At 46.3% G+C, this 16,982-nt stretch overlaps 3 protein-coding genes across 9 annotated transcripts in view; 2 read left to right on the forward strand and 1 right to left on the reverse strand.

Annotated features, from left to right (window-relative positions):
* LOC146506088 (actin filament-associated protein 1-like 2) overlaps positions 1-16,982 on the forward strand; it is a 67,020-nt gene that overhangs the window by 24,218 nt on the left and 25,820 nt on the right. The window lies entirely within an intron of this gene.
* The window catches only part of LOC146506089 (dematin-like), a 24,666-nt gene continuing 7,684 nt past the window's right edge, over positions 1-16,982 (reverse strand). The window contains exons 2-17 of one of the 7 annotated variants that reach the window (XM_085180011.1): positions 16,551-16,608; positions 15,037-15,087; positions 14,088-14,122; positions 13,539-13,622; positions 13,320-13,448; positions 11,389-11,433; positions 10,241-10,427; positions 9,701-9,745; positions 9,301-9,453; positions 8,805-8,914; positions 6,799-6,904; positions 6,133-6,191; positions 6,012-6,054; positions 5,647-5,703; positions 5,234-5,314; positions 1-4,040 (exon numbers count right to left, since the gene is read on the reverse strand). In XM_085180011.1, the coding sequence (XP_085036137.1) occupies positions 3,673-4,040; positions 5,234-5,314; positions 5,647-5,703; positions 6,012-6,054; positions 6,133-6,191; positions 6,799-6,904; positions 8,805-8,914; positions 9,301-9,453; positions 9,701-9,745; positions 10,241-10,427; positions 11,389-11,433; positions 13,320-13,448; positions 13,539-13,622; positions 14,088-14,099 (1,479 nt within the window). In that variant the 5' untranslated portion in view covers positions 14,100-14,122; positions 15,037-15,087; positions 16,551-16,608 and the 3' untranslated portion in view covers positions 1-3,672. Of the gene's footprint in view, positions 4,041-5,233; positions 5,315-5,646; positions 6,055-6,132; positions 6,279-6,798; positions 6,905-8,804; positions 8,915-9,300; positions 9,454-9,700; positions 9,746-10,240; positions 10,428-11,388; positions 11,434-13,319; positions 13,449-13,538; positions 13,623-14,087; positions 14,123-15,036; positions 15,088-16,550; positions 16,609-16,982 lie in introns of those variants that run through there. The other 6 variants (XM_085180016.1, XM_085180015.1, XM_085180014.1 and 3 more) reach the window with 6 other exon arrangements.
* Positions 15,862-16,982, forward strand: part of LOC146506090 (uncharacterized) — a 14,314-nt gene continuing 13,193 nt past the window's right edge. The window contains exons 1-3 of the mRNA XM_085180834.1: positions 15,862-15,964; positions 16,581-16,733; positions 16,909-16,971. Of these exons, the coding sequence (XP_085036960.1) occupies positions 15,862-15,964; positions 16,581-16,733; positions 16,909-16,971 (319 nt within the window). The remainder of the gene's footprint in view (positions 15,965-16,580; positions 16,734-16,908; positions 16,972-16,982) is intronic.

Below are 16,982 nucleotides of genomic sequence, written 5' to 3' on the forward strand. Positions count from 1 at the left end.
TTTTTTCTCCAAATAGAAATGCTCTTTATTGTAACTCCTGGTTAATCACTCACGTCACCATTCATCTGTTACAGCAGCTGCATCCACAGAAGAAAACAACAGCAACTAGCATGAAGTCATTCAGTGGTTCAGTATGTACAGCAGCAGGGCGGCTGCTCGTCAGCGAGTCTGACCTCTGACCTCTGGGCTCGTATTTCTCAAACTGTCGGAGGTACAATTCCCAACACGCGTCTGACTCTCACAATGAGTCCAAAGAAAAACAAGGATAAAAATATGTTAAATAGTTTTTTGGGTTATTTTAATTCTTCAGGTCGTTCTGCTCGCCGTGAGGTGAGAAACACGAGTCCAAAGAAGAGAAACTCAAACCCGTAACTGCCAGCGTGTTTCAAAGAAAGCTAGAATAACATATGACATCATCATCCTGACATCACGCACGCAGCAGGTGAACGAGCAGAGACGCTGACGGGCGCCGAAGCCGCCCTGCGAGTCTAAAGAACTCAAGAAAAACAGAAAAAACACTTCAATGTACAAAAAAGAAAAACATGGAACAATCATGTGTCGTCACAGCAATCACTTCCTGTTTCTAACTACACAAACCAATCAGAGCGCGTCTGGGTGAACGGCGTCAGAATCATCCAGACAAAAGAAAAGTTAAAGAAAGAAAAGAGGAAATCATAAAGTGACCGATGCTCGCTCTGACACGTCTCCATCTGTTTTATCCTCAGTCTTTTATTTTATTGATCCACGGATACAGGAAGCGGCGAGGCAGACGTGACGGCGGGTGATGCAGGAAGTGGCGGTGGTGATTTCTTTTTAAAACTGATGCAGTGAGAGTGATCTGAGCTTAAACCTCACGCAGGGCGGAGCTACTGAACTCGGACTTGAAGGAACGAACGAACTGAGACGCGAATGCCTCGTTTTTACACGCTTAGAATTATTATTGTTACTTTATTAAAGGAAAAAGGCCTCAAAGCTTTAAGAATAAAAGACTGTTTTGCAAAAATTAGTCAGAAACCTCCCAGAGCCCAGCGAGCTCAGTTCAAACTGAAGATGAGTAAAAAGACTCTAACAGCAGACGAGCATAAAGTCCTGATTTAATGACGAGCTCGTGTTGCTGATGTGAACGAGCTGCAATCACAAGTTTTCCAACAACAAAATCAAAAATCAAACCCGTCCGAGTCTCAGGTGGCGGCTCTCAGCGACACGGGTGGAGGGACCTGATGCACCTGTTGGCAACAGCTCTGACATCAGAGCTGAGCGTGAAGCTCCCGAGTTATCACTGGGTCTATGTTCCCACGCCCACCCGCGACCGCATCGAGGCGCTGTCTAACCACGCCCACCTCTGCTCATTGGACGTCCTGCTCTGAAGTCTGACCCTCGGGCCTCTGGCGCTCTAAGCTGTGAAACAACAGGAATGATCCGACTTCACATTCCCCCCAAACTGCAGGAAGTTCAGGATCTCGTGAGGCAGCTGAAGGTAAAGAGCTCTGCTCCTGCGCTCACGTTCACCTGACCAGGTGGGCCAAAGCAAAGCAGCAGATTTATGAAGTGGATGTTTATAACTCCACCAGATAACAGGCCACTGACCCTTTTTTCACTCGTGTCTGTGACTCTGTTGCTCATACCGAGGCTGCAGCTAGCCCTGAGCTCTGGATAGCTTTTAGCTTTAGCCACTTTTCTTCTGTTAGCTTCCTGAAATGTTTCTCATTGGGTTTGTTGTTGGAACATTATTGTGACTGACTTTGGTGAACTTTGCATCCTCGCTCCCTTCCATGCTAAAAACGCAGCATGTAGTCCGTGTTGGCGTGCGTCCATGTTTTTGTCTGTCCGGCCGGTCAGCGATCGGGGCCGAGCACGTGGTCCTCGACCGCTCAGTCGGAGTGTTTCTAATTCAAGATTTTGAGCCTGAAATAGATTTTGAGGGTAAAACAGAGAGAGTGAGGACGATGGGCAGCGAGGCAGACGGGGACGCAGCACACGTCAGAACGTTGCAGCTCCGTGCTAACAGGGATGCTGTGTTTGGTCTCTGAGCTGTGGTTTAAGACAGAGTCATCGCCATCGTACGAATCCAGAAACACGTTTGATTTTTATTTGTTGCAGAACTTTGTGATTGCACCTCGTGGAGGGAGGAAATCGCCTCTCCTTTTCAGACCTGCTGGCCTTGATTTACCAACACATTAAAAATGATTTGTACACCACCGTTACGTCCGGTCCTGAGTCCAGCCCGCGCGGGTTTAACCACCTACAGCTGTGAAACATGCTGATATTCAGTGCAGCTGGTGGATGTTTCATTACATATATTTAACAAAGAGTGATGACGTCACACGTACGGAAGCGCTGAACTCGCCCGCCGTGTTCTCGTCCACATTCAGGATCTATTATTTCATTTTTAGTTAGACTCCATTAATAACAAACATGCCACTTTCTTTATGTAGGTTAAAAAATAGCTGCACATCATTTGGTCACTAAGCAACACTCGCAGACGCTGATTGGAGGAACCAGAGCCGTCAGAGCTCAGCCTGCACTGCAAACATCTCTCAGAAGTGTGTGTGTGTGTGCCTGTTTAGACATCTTTGTGAGGACAAAACCAGCATGAAACTACACTTGTGGAGATCAACAGCCTTTATGGGGACAAAGTGCCCGTCCCCGAGTTTAAAGGTGGTGTTTAGTGTCAGGGTCACAGTTAGCATTCATTTCTGATGGTTAGCATTATGTTAATTAGATGTCCTCACTAAGATATGAAAACGTGTGTGTGTGTGTGTGTGTGTGGCAGTGGCTTCTGCTGAACTAGAAAGAAAAAAACTGGGAGGAGTCGGTTTCATCGCAGCCAGCGGAGGCTGTGGATCAACGCATGATGAACGAGCTTCGAAGCAACCGGAGCCAACGAGAGGAGAAGAAAGGGACCACCCTTTGAGCTTAAGGGGGGCTCCTGATTGGATAGTCTGTCCCCAAACTCAGTAAGAGCTCCCCAGCTGTGAGGCGACTGTCAGCTGTACTGGGGGTCGCGTTGGGTGTGTCTATTACTTTAAGAAACTCATTAAAGTCTCAAAGTTTGTATTATTAGGGGCGTGGCCTCTTTGGTTGACAGAAAACTGCAGTTCCTGTAATCGCCACTTGAGGCAGAAATGATTTGTTCCTGTTAGTCAGCTTACGGTCTTTAATTAGCAGCTTTTTAGTACTTTTTAGCCTCATGTTCTCGTATGATGGGCAGTAAAATCAGTCACTGTGTTTGTTTATGAACTCAGCTCAAGCTGAGCTTTTATATTATTATTTAATGTCTTCTACTTTTTGTTTTTTTAAGGTCAAATAAAATTGTCTAAAGACGGTTTTTATATTTTGTTGTGATTAAACGACATGCTGACATCAACTAAACCACGCTGGGTTATTTGTGCGCCGGCCGCAGGTTTAAGGAGGGCGTTCAGTCTGTCATGACTGAAGTCGAGCGACTGCGATAAAACCGTCTGCTTGTTTTTCTCTTTGATGCTGGAAAGAAGTGCTGTCACTATGACATCATAGCTGGCTAAGCCAATAGGATTAATTCTTCGTATAAAGATTGCAACAGGTTTGTTTGTCAGTCCAGGAGCTGACTCGGAGTCAGCAGGAATGTTGGCCGGATGTCCGACTGTGGCTGGGATGCAGAGGTTCAGAGGGTCTTGTGAGAGCGCCGACCCATCACGAGCCGCCACAGACCGCAGACTCGTCCTCGTTCTGTGATGTATTATTTGTGCTCGCTCCCTCCTTCATCGCTAACGTTTTGCAGATAAACGGTGACGTTAATGTGTGCAGCACTCGTGTTTCTCTGCAAACCTGAAGCCTCCTGAGGTGTCTACAAACTGAAGTGAGGGTGTCGGCTGATGATGGCGCTCGGAGTCCGTTTGGTTCCATGTCCCGCCGGCTGGAAGCGAGGGACTGTGAGGCGAGCAGCTTCAGAAGAGACAGACCCTTTTTTTCAGGTCGTTCCTCTTCCAGAGGGAGAGGCGATCGAACTGCTCGATGGACATCCCGAAAACGCTGAAGAACTCCTCCTGAGAGAGGTGCCTCTGCAGGGCGAGAGAGCCACAATCAGAGAGAGAGCGGGAACAAAGAAGACACTTTTTTCACTCTGACCGACCCCACGCTGCGTCTAAAACAACCCGACGCATTTTTCCAAGGCCGTCGAGCATCAAAGAGTTTATTAACGAAGCTGCCAAATATTAAATATGATTCCAGCGCTGTGGTCCTAAACAGCCAGCGGTCGATCATCTGAGAATATTTAAAGATAAGATCAGTCAATTTCAATAAATGTTTAGTTATATAAAACAGATTTTTCTGAGATGTGACGGCCCGCCCTGGACCCTGGATGTCCGGTCTTTAAGTGATGATGTATGAACCCCGCTTTGGTCCGAGCTACTGTTGTGCTGTTGTGTTTTTAACATGTTTTGTATCTTGTTCTATTTAATCTGAAACAGTCAGTGATCACTGTCGGCTCCTCTCGGTTTTTATTGCCGCTAATCATTTTAAAGCTCAGTGTTTAAACCCTTCCGCTGTAACTAGCAGCAGTATATTAATAACTAACCTCTTATTGTGGATGGATTATCTCAGTTGTTCTCCTGACTGAAGTTTGGTCCGTTTACAGCATCCTGCCATGTGACTGTATTTGTCTCTAACCATCAGGAACCTTCACGTTAACTTTGATCGAGTGGAAAAAAGTTAGCTTGTTTATGCTAACATAGCTGTGTAGCTAGCTGTCACGTAGCACATCATTATATAGCAGCTAGCCCAACTTCAGTAACCCTACAAACGTCACTGCTGTTTAGTTTTCTGTCTTCATTTATGTTGGAAGTGATAACAGAGCTGTACGTTTGAATTTTTCAGAAATCTCTCAGTCAGAACATGCTATATCATGTTTAGCTGGAAGCTAGCAAGCTAACTTCCTGCTAACTTCTAACTCTGTTAAATGTAATAAATCCTGTTTTCATGGATGCCTGGATGTTAAACTTTGTTACACCTGGTAAAGCAGCAACGCTGATCGTTTTATTAAAGATGAAATAATTTAGACAGTTTTTAACTCTCATTGATGCTGCAGCGTTTGTGTGACTTTGGACCTGCAGCTTGGACCTGGAAACAGCTGATGACAGCAGACCAAAAGACCGGATATCGATAACGATGTGGTTTGATATCAGAACAGGTTCAGCAGCTCGAGTCGTACCGACAGAGACTTGATCTGAGGAACACTTATTTGTTTGTCTTTTACCTCCAGCTGTGTCCGATCCACACCGGGGGGCAGTTTGCTGCGTCCTCTGTGAGTCACCACCAGCACCTCGTAGGGATAAACCTGTACGCAGACACGCAGAGGAGACGTGACGTGAAAACCACATCGTGTCCCGCTGAGGGGACGAAACAGCCTCACACATTTATCTGCTCGCTGCGCCCGAGTTCAGACTCCGTGTGGAAACAGGACATGTTTAATACATCCGCCCTGCTCATTACATATCCTTATTCTATAAGGGCAGCTTTGCACGAGTGACAGTTCATAATAATCCTTCTTTATCTCACACTGACGCTCAGAGATACCCTCTATGACATCATAAAGATCCAAGAGTAGAAGAACTGGGCCAAACTGCGTGTTTACAGCAGCCTGAGCTACGGCAGCTCTACTTTCTGTACCTTGTGCTCCAGCATGCTGGGGAGAGAGTTCCCTCTGTCCATCCTCGAGTCCCCGTTCTGACACAAAAACAAACAGTATGATGAACACCGGCGGCAATTATTCATCAGGAGTTTCTGCAAACGAGGTTAAAGTAATGGAAAGTGTACCTGAAGCCCTGCAGAGACACAAAGACACACAAACAGTTTCATTATTTTCTGTTACGAGTTCACTGATGCAGGAAAAAAGTCGAGTCTGAGAATGGACGTTTGTGCTGATGTACAATTTTCAGCACAAAATGCTAAAATACTTCACAGGTGTAGTTTTACAGGTGTACAACTACACCTGTGAAATCCTGAACCTGAGCTTTAATGACGGACGTTCGTACCTGCAGCGGGTTTCTGCGAGGAGCTGAACTCGGCCGAGCGCAGCTGCAAACAAACACAAACAGGTTGTTGTCTTCACTCGACTTCGTTGTCAAACCTCAGAGCGAGCGTGCGGATACTCACCCTGGACAGGCCGCTCTTAGAGGACGCTGGGAAATACACGGACCTGGAGGCGTTGGACCCTGCAGAGCAGAGGGGAGGGGCTGTGAGGGGGGAAGGAAACACTACACAACATGTGCATCGGTCCTTCCACCTGCAGATGTTTTGTTCTGAAAGGTCACGACAGGTGACATCACTTCCTGTTTCCACGATGCATCGTGATGCCTTCACTGAAATCTGAACCTGAAACACTAAAACTGCAGTTTTTCAATTTGCACCAAAAGTTACAAACTGATAAACTTTAAAAATGTTTTGTTTTTTACTTCCTCGTTCACTTTACTTTCTTAAAAGTGACGCTCGTAAAACCAGAAGAATTTCAGGTTCAGATACTTTTACTAACAGCGCTTAGACTCCTTCAACTTTGCAAATTTTCTTTGTATTAAATGATATTTTTGTGGTTTTGTGACGTCTTTGTCACCATGAGTCACTATTGGTCTCCACAAAGTAGTGGTAGAATAGTTATGTTAGTTATATTTTCCACAACCAAACCCATAATCAAATACTGTGTATTATCTTATTTTATATTTCTTTGTATTTTCTTTCTGAAATCTGTACCTAACGCAAAAAATGTCAAGTGCGTGCATGTGTGTGTGTGTGTGTGTGTGTGTGTGTGTGTGTGTGTGTGTGTACCGGCGTTGTGGCTGCGCTCTGGTAAAGAGCGTGTTTTCCTCCTCAGAGGCGCTGCAGACTTCTCCAGCTCCTCCTTCAGGATGATTTTGCCCAGATTGGACTGAATCTGACACGAGACAGAAACAGAAGACGACTTGTTGCAAAAAGCATAATAATATATTAAGTAAATGGCCTGTATTTGTATAGCGCTTTACTTAATCCCTGTGGACCCCAAAGCACTTTACACTACATCCAGTCAGCCACACACTGGTGATGGCAGCTACGTTGTAGCCACAGCCGCCCTGGGGCGCACTGACAGAGGCGAGGCTGCCGGACACTGGCGCCACCGGGCCCTCTGACCACCATTATTTCCTGGGCAAACATGAGCTACAGCTGCTGAGCGACAGTTTCAAAAACAACAGCAAATAATAACTCTTAACATGTGATTAATATATTATAAGATGTAAACTGAATACAGGGGAAATTACAGGCAGCTGTGAACAAACCTGTGCACTGCAGTGAAGACGGGAATATGAAACTCAGACTTTCTAGTTTCAGCAAATAGCCACGACCTGCTCGTTCACTGCCGGGTGTTATTATTGAAATACTGACGAAGAGCATTTAAAAGTAACCTGGAAACAAAAAAACTTTCACATTTTGGCCAAATTTAGGGTTTTTTTATGCTTAACAAAAGCACCACGTAAACTCCCAAAGATGTCCCCATCAAAAAATTAAAGTCTTTCACAAGCAGGTGTCTGAATTCTGATCTGACTGATTTATATAGCTGAATGTAACAAATACATATAACAATAAATGGTAAATGTATTTGAATAGTGCTTTACACATCCAGCCATTCACACACTGGTGATGGCAGCTACATTGTAGCCACAGCCACCGGGCCCTCTGACCACCACCAGTAGGCAACGGGTGAAGTGTCTCACCCAAGGACACAACGACCGAGACTGTCGGAGCCGGGGCTCGAACTGGCAACCTTCCGATTACAAGAGGAACTGCCAACTCTTGAGCCACGATCGGCCCATAATCCAAAGTATTCAGATTACGTTACTCTCATTGAGTAACATAATATGTTACAGAATACATTTTGGGGCATGTAATCTGTAGTGGAATACATTTTAAAAGTAACTTTCCCAACATCTGCACATGTTTGTAGAAATAATAATGAAAAATGCATCGAGCAGTTTCAGCAGGGATCGTTTTCCCTCCACCAAAGCAGCGAGCTAACACGCAGAGCTAAGGACCAATCATCAACCTGCAGCTCCTCTGGTGTCCAGCAGGGGCCGCAGTGAGTCGTCTCCCATGTTAAACATGCTCACAGCCTGATGCACAGACTTCTGTCTCTGTGGGGAATTTCCTCCTTTATAACAGCTGGTTATTACTCACCTGTTTAAATCCTATTAAGGCTTAAAGTTTGAGGGGCGTGGCCTGTTTGACTGACAGGTGAATGGTGACACAGGTGACTGTAGCTGCTAGCTGTCTGCTAAGCTTCACCTGAACTCTGTGTTTTAATGACATCATGTGACCAATAACATGAGGTCACAGCAGACTGAGCTCAGCTGAGTTGGGAGAAATTCGAGGATTTGACTGATTAGCAGGTCTCTGTGTTTGACTCCGCCCTCCAGCTCCTCGTGGTCACAGCTGATTCTGCAAACAGACGTTTCTGATGGAGCTGAAGTGCTCTTCAGGAAAAACATGTGGCTTTTATTTTGAGCCGTGCCTCTAAAGGATACACGCGACAGTGAAAGCACATTTAAAGCTCAGATGATCTCTGCACACATTCAGATCTCCACGATGAAGTCGGTGTTTTCAGTCTCCCACCAAGCAAACAGCAGCTGACGCAGCAGCCGTCCTCATGCTTTATTCATCGTACTGTGAGAGTTTTTAAAAGCAGCTTCTTGCATGTGAACATTTCCTGCTTTTCTGACAGTGAAGGTGATTTTTGGTGATTCCTGACCAACTTCAAACTGCTGCAGCTCATCTGCACCTGCAGCTGGCTCCGGGTCTCCCACCTTGTTCAGCTCTTGCTTCTGAAGCTTTCTGAGTCCCCACAGCTCATCATCCAGCTCTCCATCCTCCTCCTCCTCGACTTTCTGCTCCTTCCTCTTCCATTCCTTTTCTGCTGAGAGGAGAAGAGTTATAGATAGGAGAGAAGAAGAGAGGAGACAAGGGAACGGTGAGACGAATACGTGACAAGAAGCAGGAATAATCAGGATTTAAAGCCAGACGTGATTTTTAGATGAAAACCTGGAAAATCCCACTTTCGTAATGAACTGTAAATGTAGCACAAAGTGCGTCTCATTGATCAGAGTGTGTGTATGTATGCAAACATCATTGTGAGGACCAGAAATTGAGTACAACTATAGTTGTGGGGACTAAATCCTGACGAGTCTGAAGCATGTTTGAAGTGTGGTTTAGAGTTACAGTCAGGCCAGAGCGAGCAGCATCGTGTCAGTTAGATGTCCTCACTAAGATATGAAAGCACGAGCGTGTGTGTTTGGGTCGTACCAATCACGGCCAGCGAGGGGGGGCAGGGCCAGTAGTCGGTCTCGATCTTGGAGGGCTGGTTCGGGTCTGGAGGCTGAGCTGCAGGAAACTTTGAAGACTCGATGATCAAATCCTCGATGTGTTTCCCCTGAGGGACCGAGGAGGACGACACATCTGCACACACACACACACACGCACAGACACAGACACACACACACACACACAGACACACACACACACGCACACACACACAGACACACACGCACACACACACAGTGCATGTTAAAGCAGATTAACAGTGAAAGCAGGCGTGCTGTTTACAGGACGGCGGCTGACCCACATTCACTCGCTCTGTTTTCATCACGTTCAGCGATTTCTTGCAGCTTTTATTCTGAAATCAGTTTGAAGCTCAGTGACTCACCCTGTTTGTAGATGGGAGGCTTCTTGTAGATGTTGGTACCGTTTTCTGAAAACAATAAAAGCACATGTGTGACACCTGTGCTCTTCTCTGCTTGCTAAACAATAATTACTGGTTCACAGGGTGAACATGAGCTCCAGAGGACGGCACATCTGGCACATAGAGAACTCCAGATGTGGACCAAACGTCATCAGCATCTGGAAGCGGTCTGTGTGCACAAACTCAGTTTCACTGCTCACAAATCAACTAATCATCCCAATAGTTGTCTTTTCTGGTCCTGACATTAGCGGCTAACACGTCTCAGACATGGACGCTGTGCTGACGAATCACTGAAGCTCATCTGGGAATCTCTGAATTTCTCGTTGTAGCCCCTCCCACAGGGGTGTCGACATTGTTTACACAGGTAAACACACGTGTTTGAAGAAATAAGTCACCTGATGGAGATGCTGTTGCTAACTGGGGGAAAGCCTAGCTGATGGAGCTTCATCTGCACCCTTCAGTACTGTTCTCCACAGTCAGTGAGGGGAGTCGGCTTGTGTTTACCTGGCCTGTGGAAATGCTGCACGGTGCTCTTCGCAGTACCAGACGAGTGTGTGTTGGGTGTGGTTGGTGTGTTTGGCGTTGATGAGGTGTGTGTGCTGTGGGTTCTGGTGCTCGGGATGGTGGAACCAGGCGAGGACCCTGCAGGTGATCGGCTCTCGAGCCACTCCCGTGTCTCCTTGGACAGATTCTGGAAACACAGAGGACGTATTTTAAAAACGTGTCGGTGGGGAAATGTGAAGGCAGAGCCGATGATCCTCCTCAGAACATGCAGGGCATCCCCATGAGGACTTTCTAAGACATGATGCCAACTGCATCGACACGACCATCAAAGCAAGACCTCCTCCATTACTACCACTACTTAATGGTCCTCAATCAGGATTAGAGGCCTCGTGAACCTTTACAGAGTAAACCTTGAAAACACCAAAGAACCTCTTTTAGTGTTAGTAGAAGCACCTAAGAGACCTTTAGGATCTCCTGATTGATAACTAGAGCCTCGTTTAAAGAGAACTTATGAGAAACTACTTCACATGACTTCAACCACCCTGAGGATTCTTGAACTAACACTTTACAGCCTTAAAAGAAACGCAGTGACTCTTAGGACGCCCCTCACCAATGCTCTAAATGACCAACAGAGTCAGTGTGAAGAAGAGCCCAAAATATGACTATAAGTAATCTGAGTATGCCTGGAAGGATGCCGTCCGAACCGATTACTGCAGCCTTGTAAGCCTCAAACAAAGAACTTCACACACATCAAACCTTCTCAGTGACCACTGGGACGTGTACGACCTCCTCGCTGACACTATGTTCCTGACTCAAACCTCTTTAAACATGCCAACAGAACCACATTAATGTTGAGATGCTTCAGCGTCAGGATCATTTCACAGAAGCTGGTCTGAGACAACAACAGGACGATGTGTTGTGTGCTAATAACAACCATCACACAGTCAGACGCCCACAAAGCATCTGAGATCTGCTTCTGTCAGGAGATCTATATTGTCTGCATTTCCATAATATCTCACTTTCATTGTAGGAATCTGATCTGACCTTTGACCTCATCACTAGTGCTTGTTTTGTTGGTCTCTGAATGTAAACTGGAAGAAACTAAGATCAACTATATGATGATATGTAAAGAATGGGGGGGGTCTTACCTCTGGGGAGGGAGGAGGAGAGATGGAGCGAGGAGACAAGGACCTCTGGGGAGAAAAAAGCAAAAATAGATGAAACGCTTGAAGCTAAAAATAGATTTAGAGAATGAAGACGAAGCTCCACAAACACACAAACTCTGCTTCTGACTCTGAAGTCGTTTCTGTTTTTAAACGATTGCACCAAATGTAAATTCTAGAGGATTACAATTTACACTTTGACCTGAAGGTGGCAGTGTTCTTTACACCCAACAGTTAAATCCAGACACAGAAATGCTTCACGGTAACGTGATGTGAAGCATAAATCAGAGAAGCATTGGTTTAGAGTAAAGGAAAAGCTGGATGATGACAGTGACCACGAGGCTCCCAGCTGCGGGCGCATTTAGGTAAATGTGCATTTATATGCAGATGATCAACATTTAGCATTTAGCTCTTTGTTGAAGTCTCCTCCTTCGGCTGGCTCTGCTGTTAAAAACAAACGGGAGCTTTTTCAGGGAGACTCTGACCTGTGCAGTCTGTGACAACAGCAAAGCAAAGCAAACGTGTGTCGTGACACAAAGTTTAGACTTTGTGCAGAATCAGCTTCAGCTGCGAGGCTCATCATTGCCCAGCAGAGCTTAAAAAGTGCCTTTTGTTTGTTTCAGTCATCAGTCTGCAGCAACCACAAGACTGTGGCTGAAATCATTGATGGCTGAGCTGGACAGTCAAAAACACGAACAGTCAAAAACACGAACAGTCAAAAACACGAACAGTCAAAAACACGAACAGTCAAAAACAGGAAAACAACCGAAAACTCCACAAAACAGATGAAAGAAGGTGCAGCACACAAAACACAAAAAGCATTCTGACACACAATCTCTCTTTGTCTGACCCAATCTGCACCACAAAATACAATCACACACACACACACAGACACACACACACTGGGCTCAGCTGTTTTCATGAGCTGTCAGCTCTCTAAGCAGCAGATTGATGTCCGTGTTTGCAGCCAGACGCAGAGCTAACCAGCCGACTGTCAGAGCAGCGACCTGCTGCCACGCCGTCTGGTTTCCACGACTCCGGCTCTGTGCTGAGCTACAAAGGTCCCGGAAGCACCGAGAAGAAACTATGGAACAACAGGACTTTACAAGCTGCCCGACCCTGTAGATGCTAAATGCTTCTGTAGCATTTAGCTACACATAAACATCTGATCACACGCTGCATTATAAGGACAGTGAAACCAGCAGGATCTGCACTTAGTTTTTAGTAAATTTGCACCATTTAAATAACTCAAAGTTAAATAACAGCTTCTACATACGCCTGCTCGTTTAGAATTAAGAGTAATCTGTCTCAGTCGTCTCTGAGCTGCCTGTGAAAAGTCAAACCAGCAACCCAAAGATGCACTAAGAGGACATCTGAGATTTAGTATCTGTAGCTGTGAAGACGAAACAGTCACGATGACTAAACAATGATACGACCACCTCCAGAGTCTCCTCCTGTCAGTCCCACCGGCTGCAGTTCACCTAGGGGGCGCCCACGAGCCGGTCCTGACTAAAAAGGAGTGACTGAAGCTAAATAATCATTAAGACAAAAAACAACAATAAATAATTTTGTCTTGTTTTGTTTTACAAATCCAGCATCAGTGATGTGCTTCAGTTTTACAGGCTGATATTAAGATCTGACGCCTGCTTTGAAACAATAACTCCAGCACACGTGCTTCTGTTCTGCACGCGTGCAGAAGACGCAGCTGACTGTGGTGGTTGGAAATGGTTTGAGGTGCAGTGACGTTAGAACATGCTAATAATGACAAACTGGAGCTATCGGCTGAAACAGGATAATATTAGAGAACATGTTTCCAGGCCAGAGCTCCACAGCGCCCCCATCAGGCAGGACGTCCAGAGAGCACCGGTGTAGCTGCCGGCAGGAATCTCTAAACTATGACCGCAGGGAGACGTCACCTCCAGAGGACTGTAGCTGTAGTGCGGCTGGTAGATCATCAGATCGGGCCTCTCGATGTCCAGGATGGCTTTGTCTCTCGGTAAGGCTGCCAAGTCCTTATAGCCGATAACCCCGTCCTCCACTCTGGCCTGGGGAGAGAGGGGGGGGGGGATTACAGATTATTACCTCCAGATTAATCTGAAGGGTACGAGAGCGCGAGCGCGGTGTGTTTATCTCACCACGATGGCAGCAGCAGGGGATCCTGGGACGCTGGTGCCTCTGAGCGACAACACACTCCCCGGGGACGTCTGCGCCAGCTGCTGCTAACACACACACACACACACACACACACACACACACACACACACACACACACTTGTACTTGTGTCTTTGTGAGGACTATTACTGCCTCAGAGCCTAACTTGAACCTTTCCTTCCTAAAGTAGCAGGAGAAATGTCCCCACTGTCAGCTTTATTATTTCCAAGCTGGATTTGAAAAGTTCTGTAACTTTATTTGTTAAATTAAAAACCACCCAGATGTAAATTTGGCCAATCCTCCCTTCAGCATCGCCTCCTCGTGCACCTCTGGACCACAACACCAAACATCGACTCATCTTTAAGCTGACACGCTTCTCATGTGGAGGAACATCGTTACTGAACCACCAGGAGGACGCTTGTTTTTATTGTTGAGCATCGTGATCATTCAGCAGAAACATGCTGCAGCATCTCAACAACACCCCCCCCCCCCCCCCCCCGACAACTATCAGCAAAAGAAAGGTGTGGTTTACCTTGGGCATCATCCTGACTGCTGATTGGTCAGTTCCTGAAGGAGACACACAAAACATGATGTTAAATAAAGAACAACAAGTCAGACGTGTCAGTATGACAAAGCAGGAGAGGCCAGAAAGAGTGAGGCATCATGGGAACATCAGCACGTGTAACAGCTGCTCCGGTCCACTCATGAAACATGAATCTAACAACAATCTCCTTTTTTGTCCTTTTACTGTGTGCATCAGTGTTTCTGTCTGTGATGGAGAGGCCGACACTGAGCAGAGCCTCGCGCTCATACGAACAGTAAATAACCGCCGGCGTGGGGAACGCCTCCACGTGTCAGGGCTGTGAGACAAAAACCCTACGAGGGAGACTCACACCTCGTTTCTTATTTGTGACCCTGTGGATCCTTCTCTATCCGGGGCCTTGGTGCATCCCTCATCCTCCGGCTAAAACAAGACACCTCCCAACTTCCAGAGAGCCTGCAGACGGGCTCGTTATCTAATGATTAGGCCTTATAAATCAGGGAAATGCAGAAAAAGACGCTTTAAAGAAACAAACATGGCTCTGAGTCATTCAGACTCACTGCTCACCAGCCGTTAGCTGTTTAACAGCACAGAGCATGTGCAGGAGACCGCTGTGCTGCAGCTGCCAGGCTGACCACGCCCAGGGCCTCTGCACTGGGATCACAAATGAAATGAGCTCCAAATGACGGCGTGCTGTCAGATTACTGAGTGGACACTCAGCGCTCTGCAGCAGCTGCAGGGTTTCCAGTCCGGCATTGTCTGACGTGGCCGACGGACACAAAGGGATTATTCCAGAGTCCACAGCTTTGTCACAAACACACAAACACATGAGCGAGGACACCTGGGTAACAAGCGGTCAGCCAGCAGAGAGTGTGTGTGTGTGTGTGTGTGAGAGTGTGTGTGTGTGTGTGTGTCTGTGTGTGTGTGTGTGGGGGGTTACCTCAGGGAGATAAAGGGATCATGTCTGTTCGTCTTCGGGTCTCTTCAGCACCTGAAACACAAACACAGGTGACGCTGGGACAAACTCATGATCTTAATCTTCAAACTCGAACTCTGAAAACTTTATTTTTTACTGGTTCTCACCAATATAATCAGATGCAGCAGGAAACTGTAAACAGCGAGACTTTTATACGTTTATAAATCTGTAAATTAACACATGAAGTTCTCAGATTGATTTGTTTTAAATAAGTATTCTTAATCTTTATCAGCAGTTTCAAAACTATAAAATTACATTTTTGTCACCAATTACATCAGACATGATTCAGACTTTCACGTTTCTAAATCATTTCTGTTTCTGGAAGTTTTCACGTCCTCTACCCGGAGTGGAAATATTTATTTATTTATTTATAAATATCCTTCAGAGTTGACAATCCTCTGCTGTTGTTCTGTCCCATTAAACTCAGCTTAAGTTGGGTTTAAAGTCAGAACAGAATCAGGTAAAAGGAGCTTTTCCAGACGCTGCGCTGGTTCCTGGGATAATCCACAGCAGTGGTGACGATGGAGGATTTGAAGCCCGTCTTAAGCCCACGTCACGGTCTGCGTCACCATCCAGATGTTGTCTCTATATTTGTGTCTCCACGTTACAACATGGATAATATGTGTAACTGTGCTGCTGCACTCTTGGTCGGGTCTCTGACTTTGAGCTGAATCAATAAAGACGTATCGTGTATCTCTATGATGGGATTCACAGATTTTGTTCAGACAGGGATCTCTGACCCATCCTCCCAGTATTGATCTCTGCTGGTGTCCAGTATCACTGGTGATGATGAATAAGCAGAGTGAAAGCAGGCAGGGAGCTCTGGGCCTGAATGAAGCTAACGCTGGAGCATCAAATCCTGCAGTTCCTCCAGCATCCAGCGGGGGCAGCAGTGAGTCAGTCCCATAGACTCATGTTAAAACTTTACAGCAGAAACAAACATGTTTACAGCTGGATACTCAAACTGTTTCCTCCTTCATGACACCTGTTTGACTCACCTGTTTAAATCGTACTGAGGCTTAAAGTTTGGGGGCGTGGCCTCTTTGGCTGACAGGCGGCTGTAGCTGCTAGCTGTCTGCTAGCTTCACCGTGTTAATAACAATAATATGGCTGCTAACAGAGCGTCCAGGAAGGCGGAGCTCCGGTTCCTTTGACATAAATTCTGGGATTTTCATTGGATGTTGGTGTTTAGAGGGTATCTGAGTCTGTGTGATGCTGCCATTCAAAGCTGGATGCAGTTTGATAACCAAGCTGTTGCTTGTTGTTCACTCTCTGACCTTCATTTATTAAAAAGCAAATTCAAGGCAAGAAAGAGATCAGCGTCTCTGGAGAGAGTTTAATTACAGTCTAGGACTCCTGGTGATCAATACTGTGATCAATAAGGTGGAGGAGTCAGGTATCAGCTCAGTCAGTGTGTGCCGATCACTGTGATGGATCACCACCAGCAACAATTTAAAGATCTTTATTAAAAAACTTACATGTTCGATTTCTGCCGATTTCCTTCTCAGGACCACGACTCCATCAGCTCAGCGTCTCCTGGAACAAAACCAACGATGTGATTTCAGAAGAAGAAACAAGAGAGGACGAGACGAATGAGCCCGAGAGCTCCGAGGACGGAGGACGGACAGCCTCCTTCAGATTCACGTGTTTGCAGCAGACAGGTGAGCGCGGGCCTGGCGGCAGGTGAGGGATAAAAATAGAGATGCAGCCAGTTCATGTGTGACCCATCATCGCGGGAAAAGTCCTCCGAATATCTGAATGGACCTCTGAGCAGAGGCGGAGCTTCACGCTGAGGCTCTGCGTCTATTTTCAGACTCACGTTGTGTCGTTGCTAAGCGATGATGCGGGCAGGTGATGAACCTGGAAACGAAATCCTCGAAGACGGCCCGCTGTCCTACCGTGGGTGCAGA

The sequence above is a fragment of the Neolamprologus multifasciatus genome, chromosome 12, assembly GCF_963576455.1.
Source record: "Neolamprologus multifasciatus chromosome 12, fNeoMul1.2, whole genome shotgun sequence".
Taxonomy (NCBI): Eukaryota; Metazoa; Chordata; class Actinopteri; order Cichliformes; family Cichlidae; genus Neolamprologus; species Neolamprologus multifasciatus.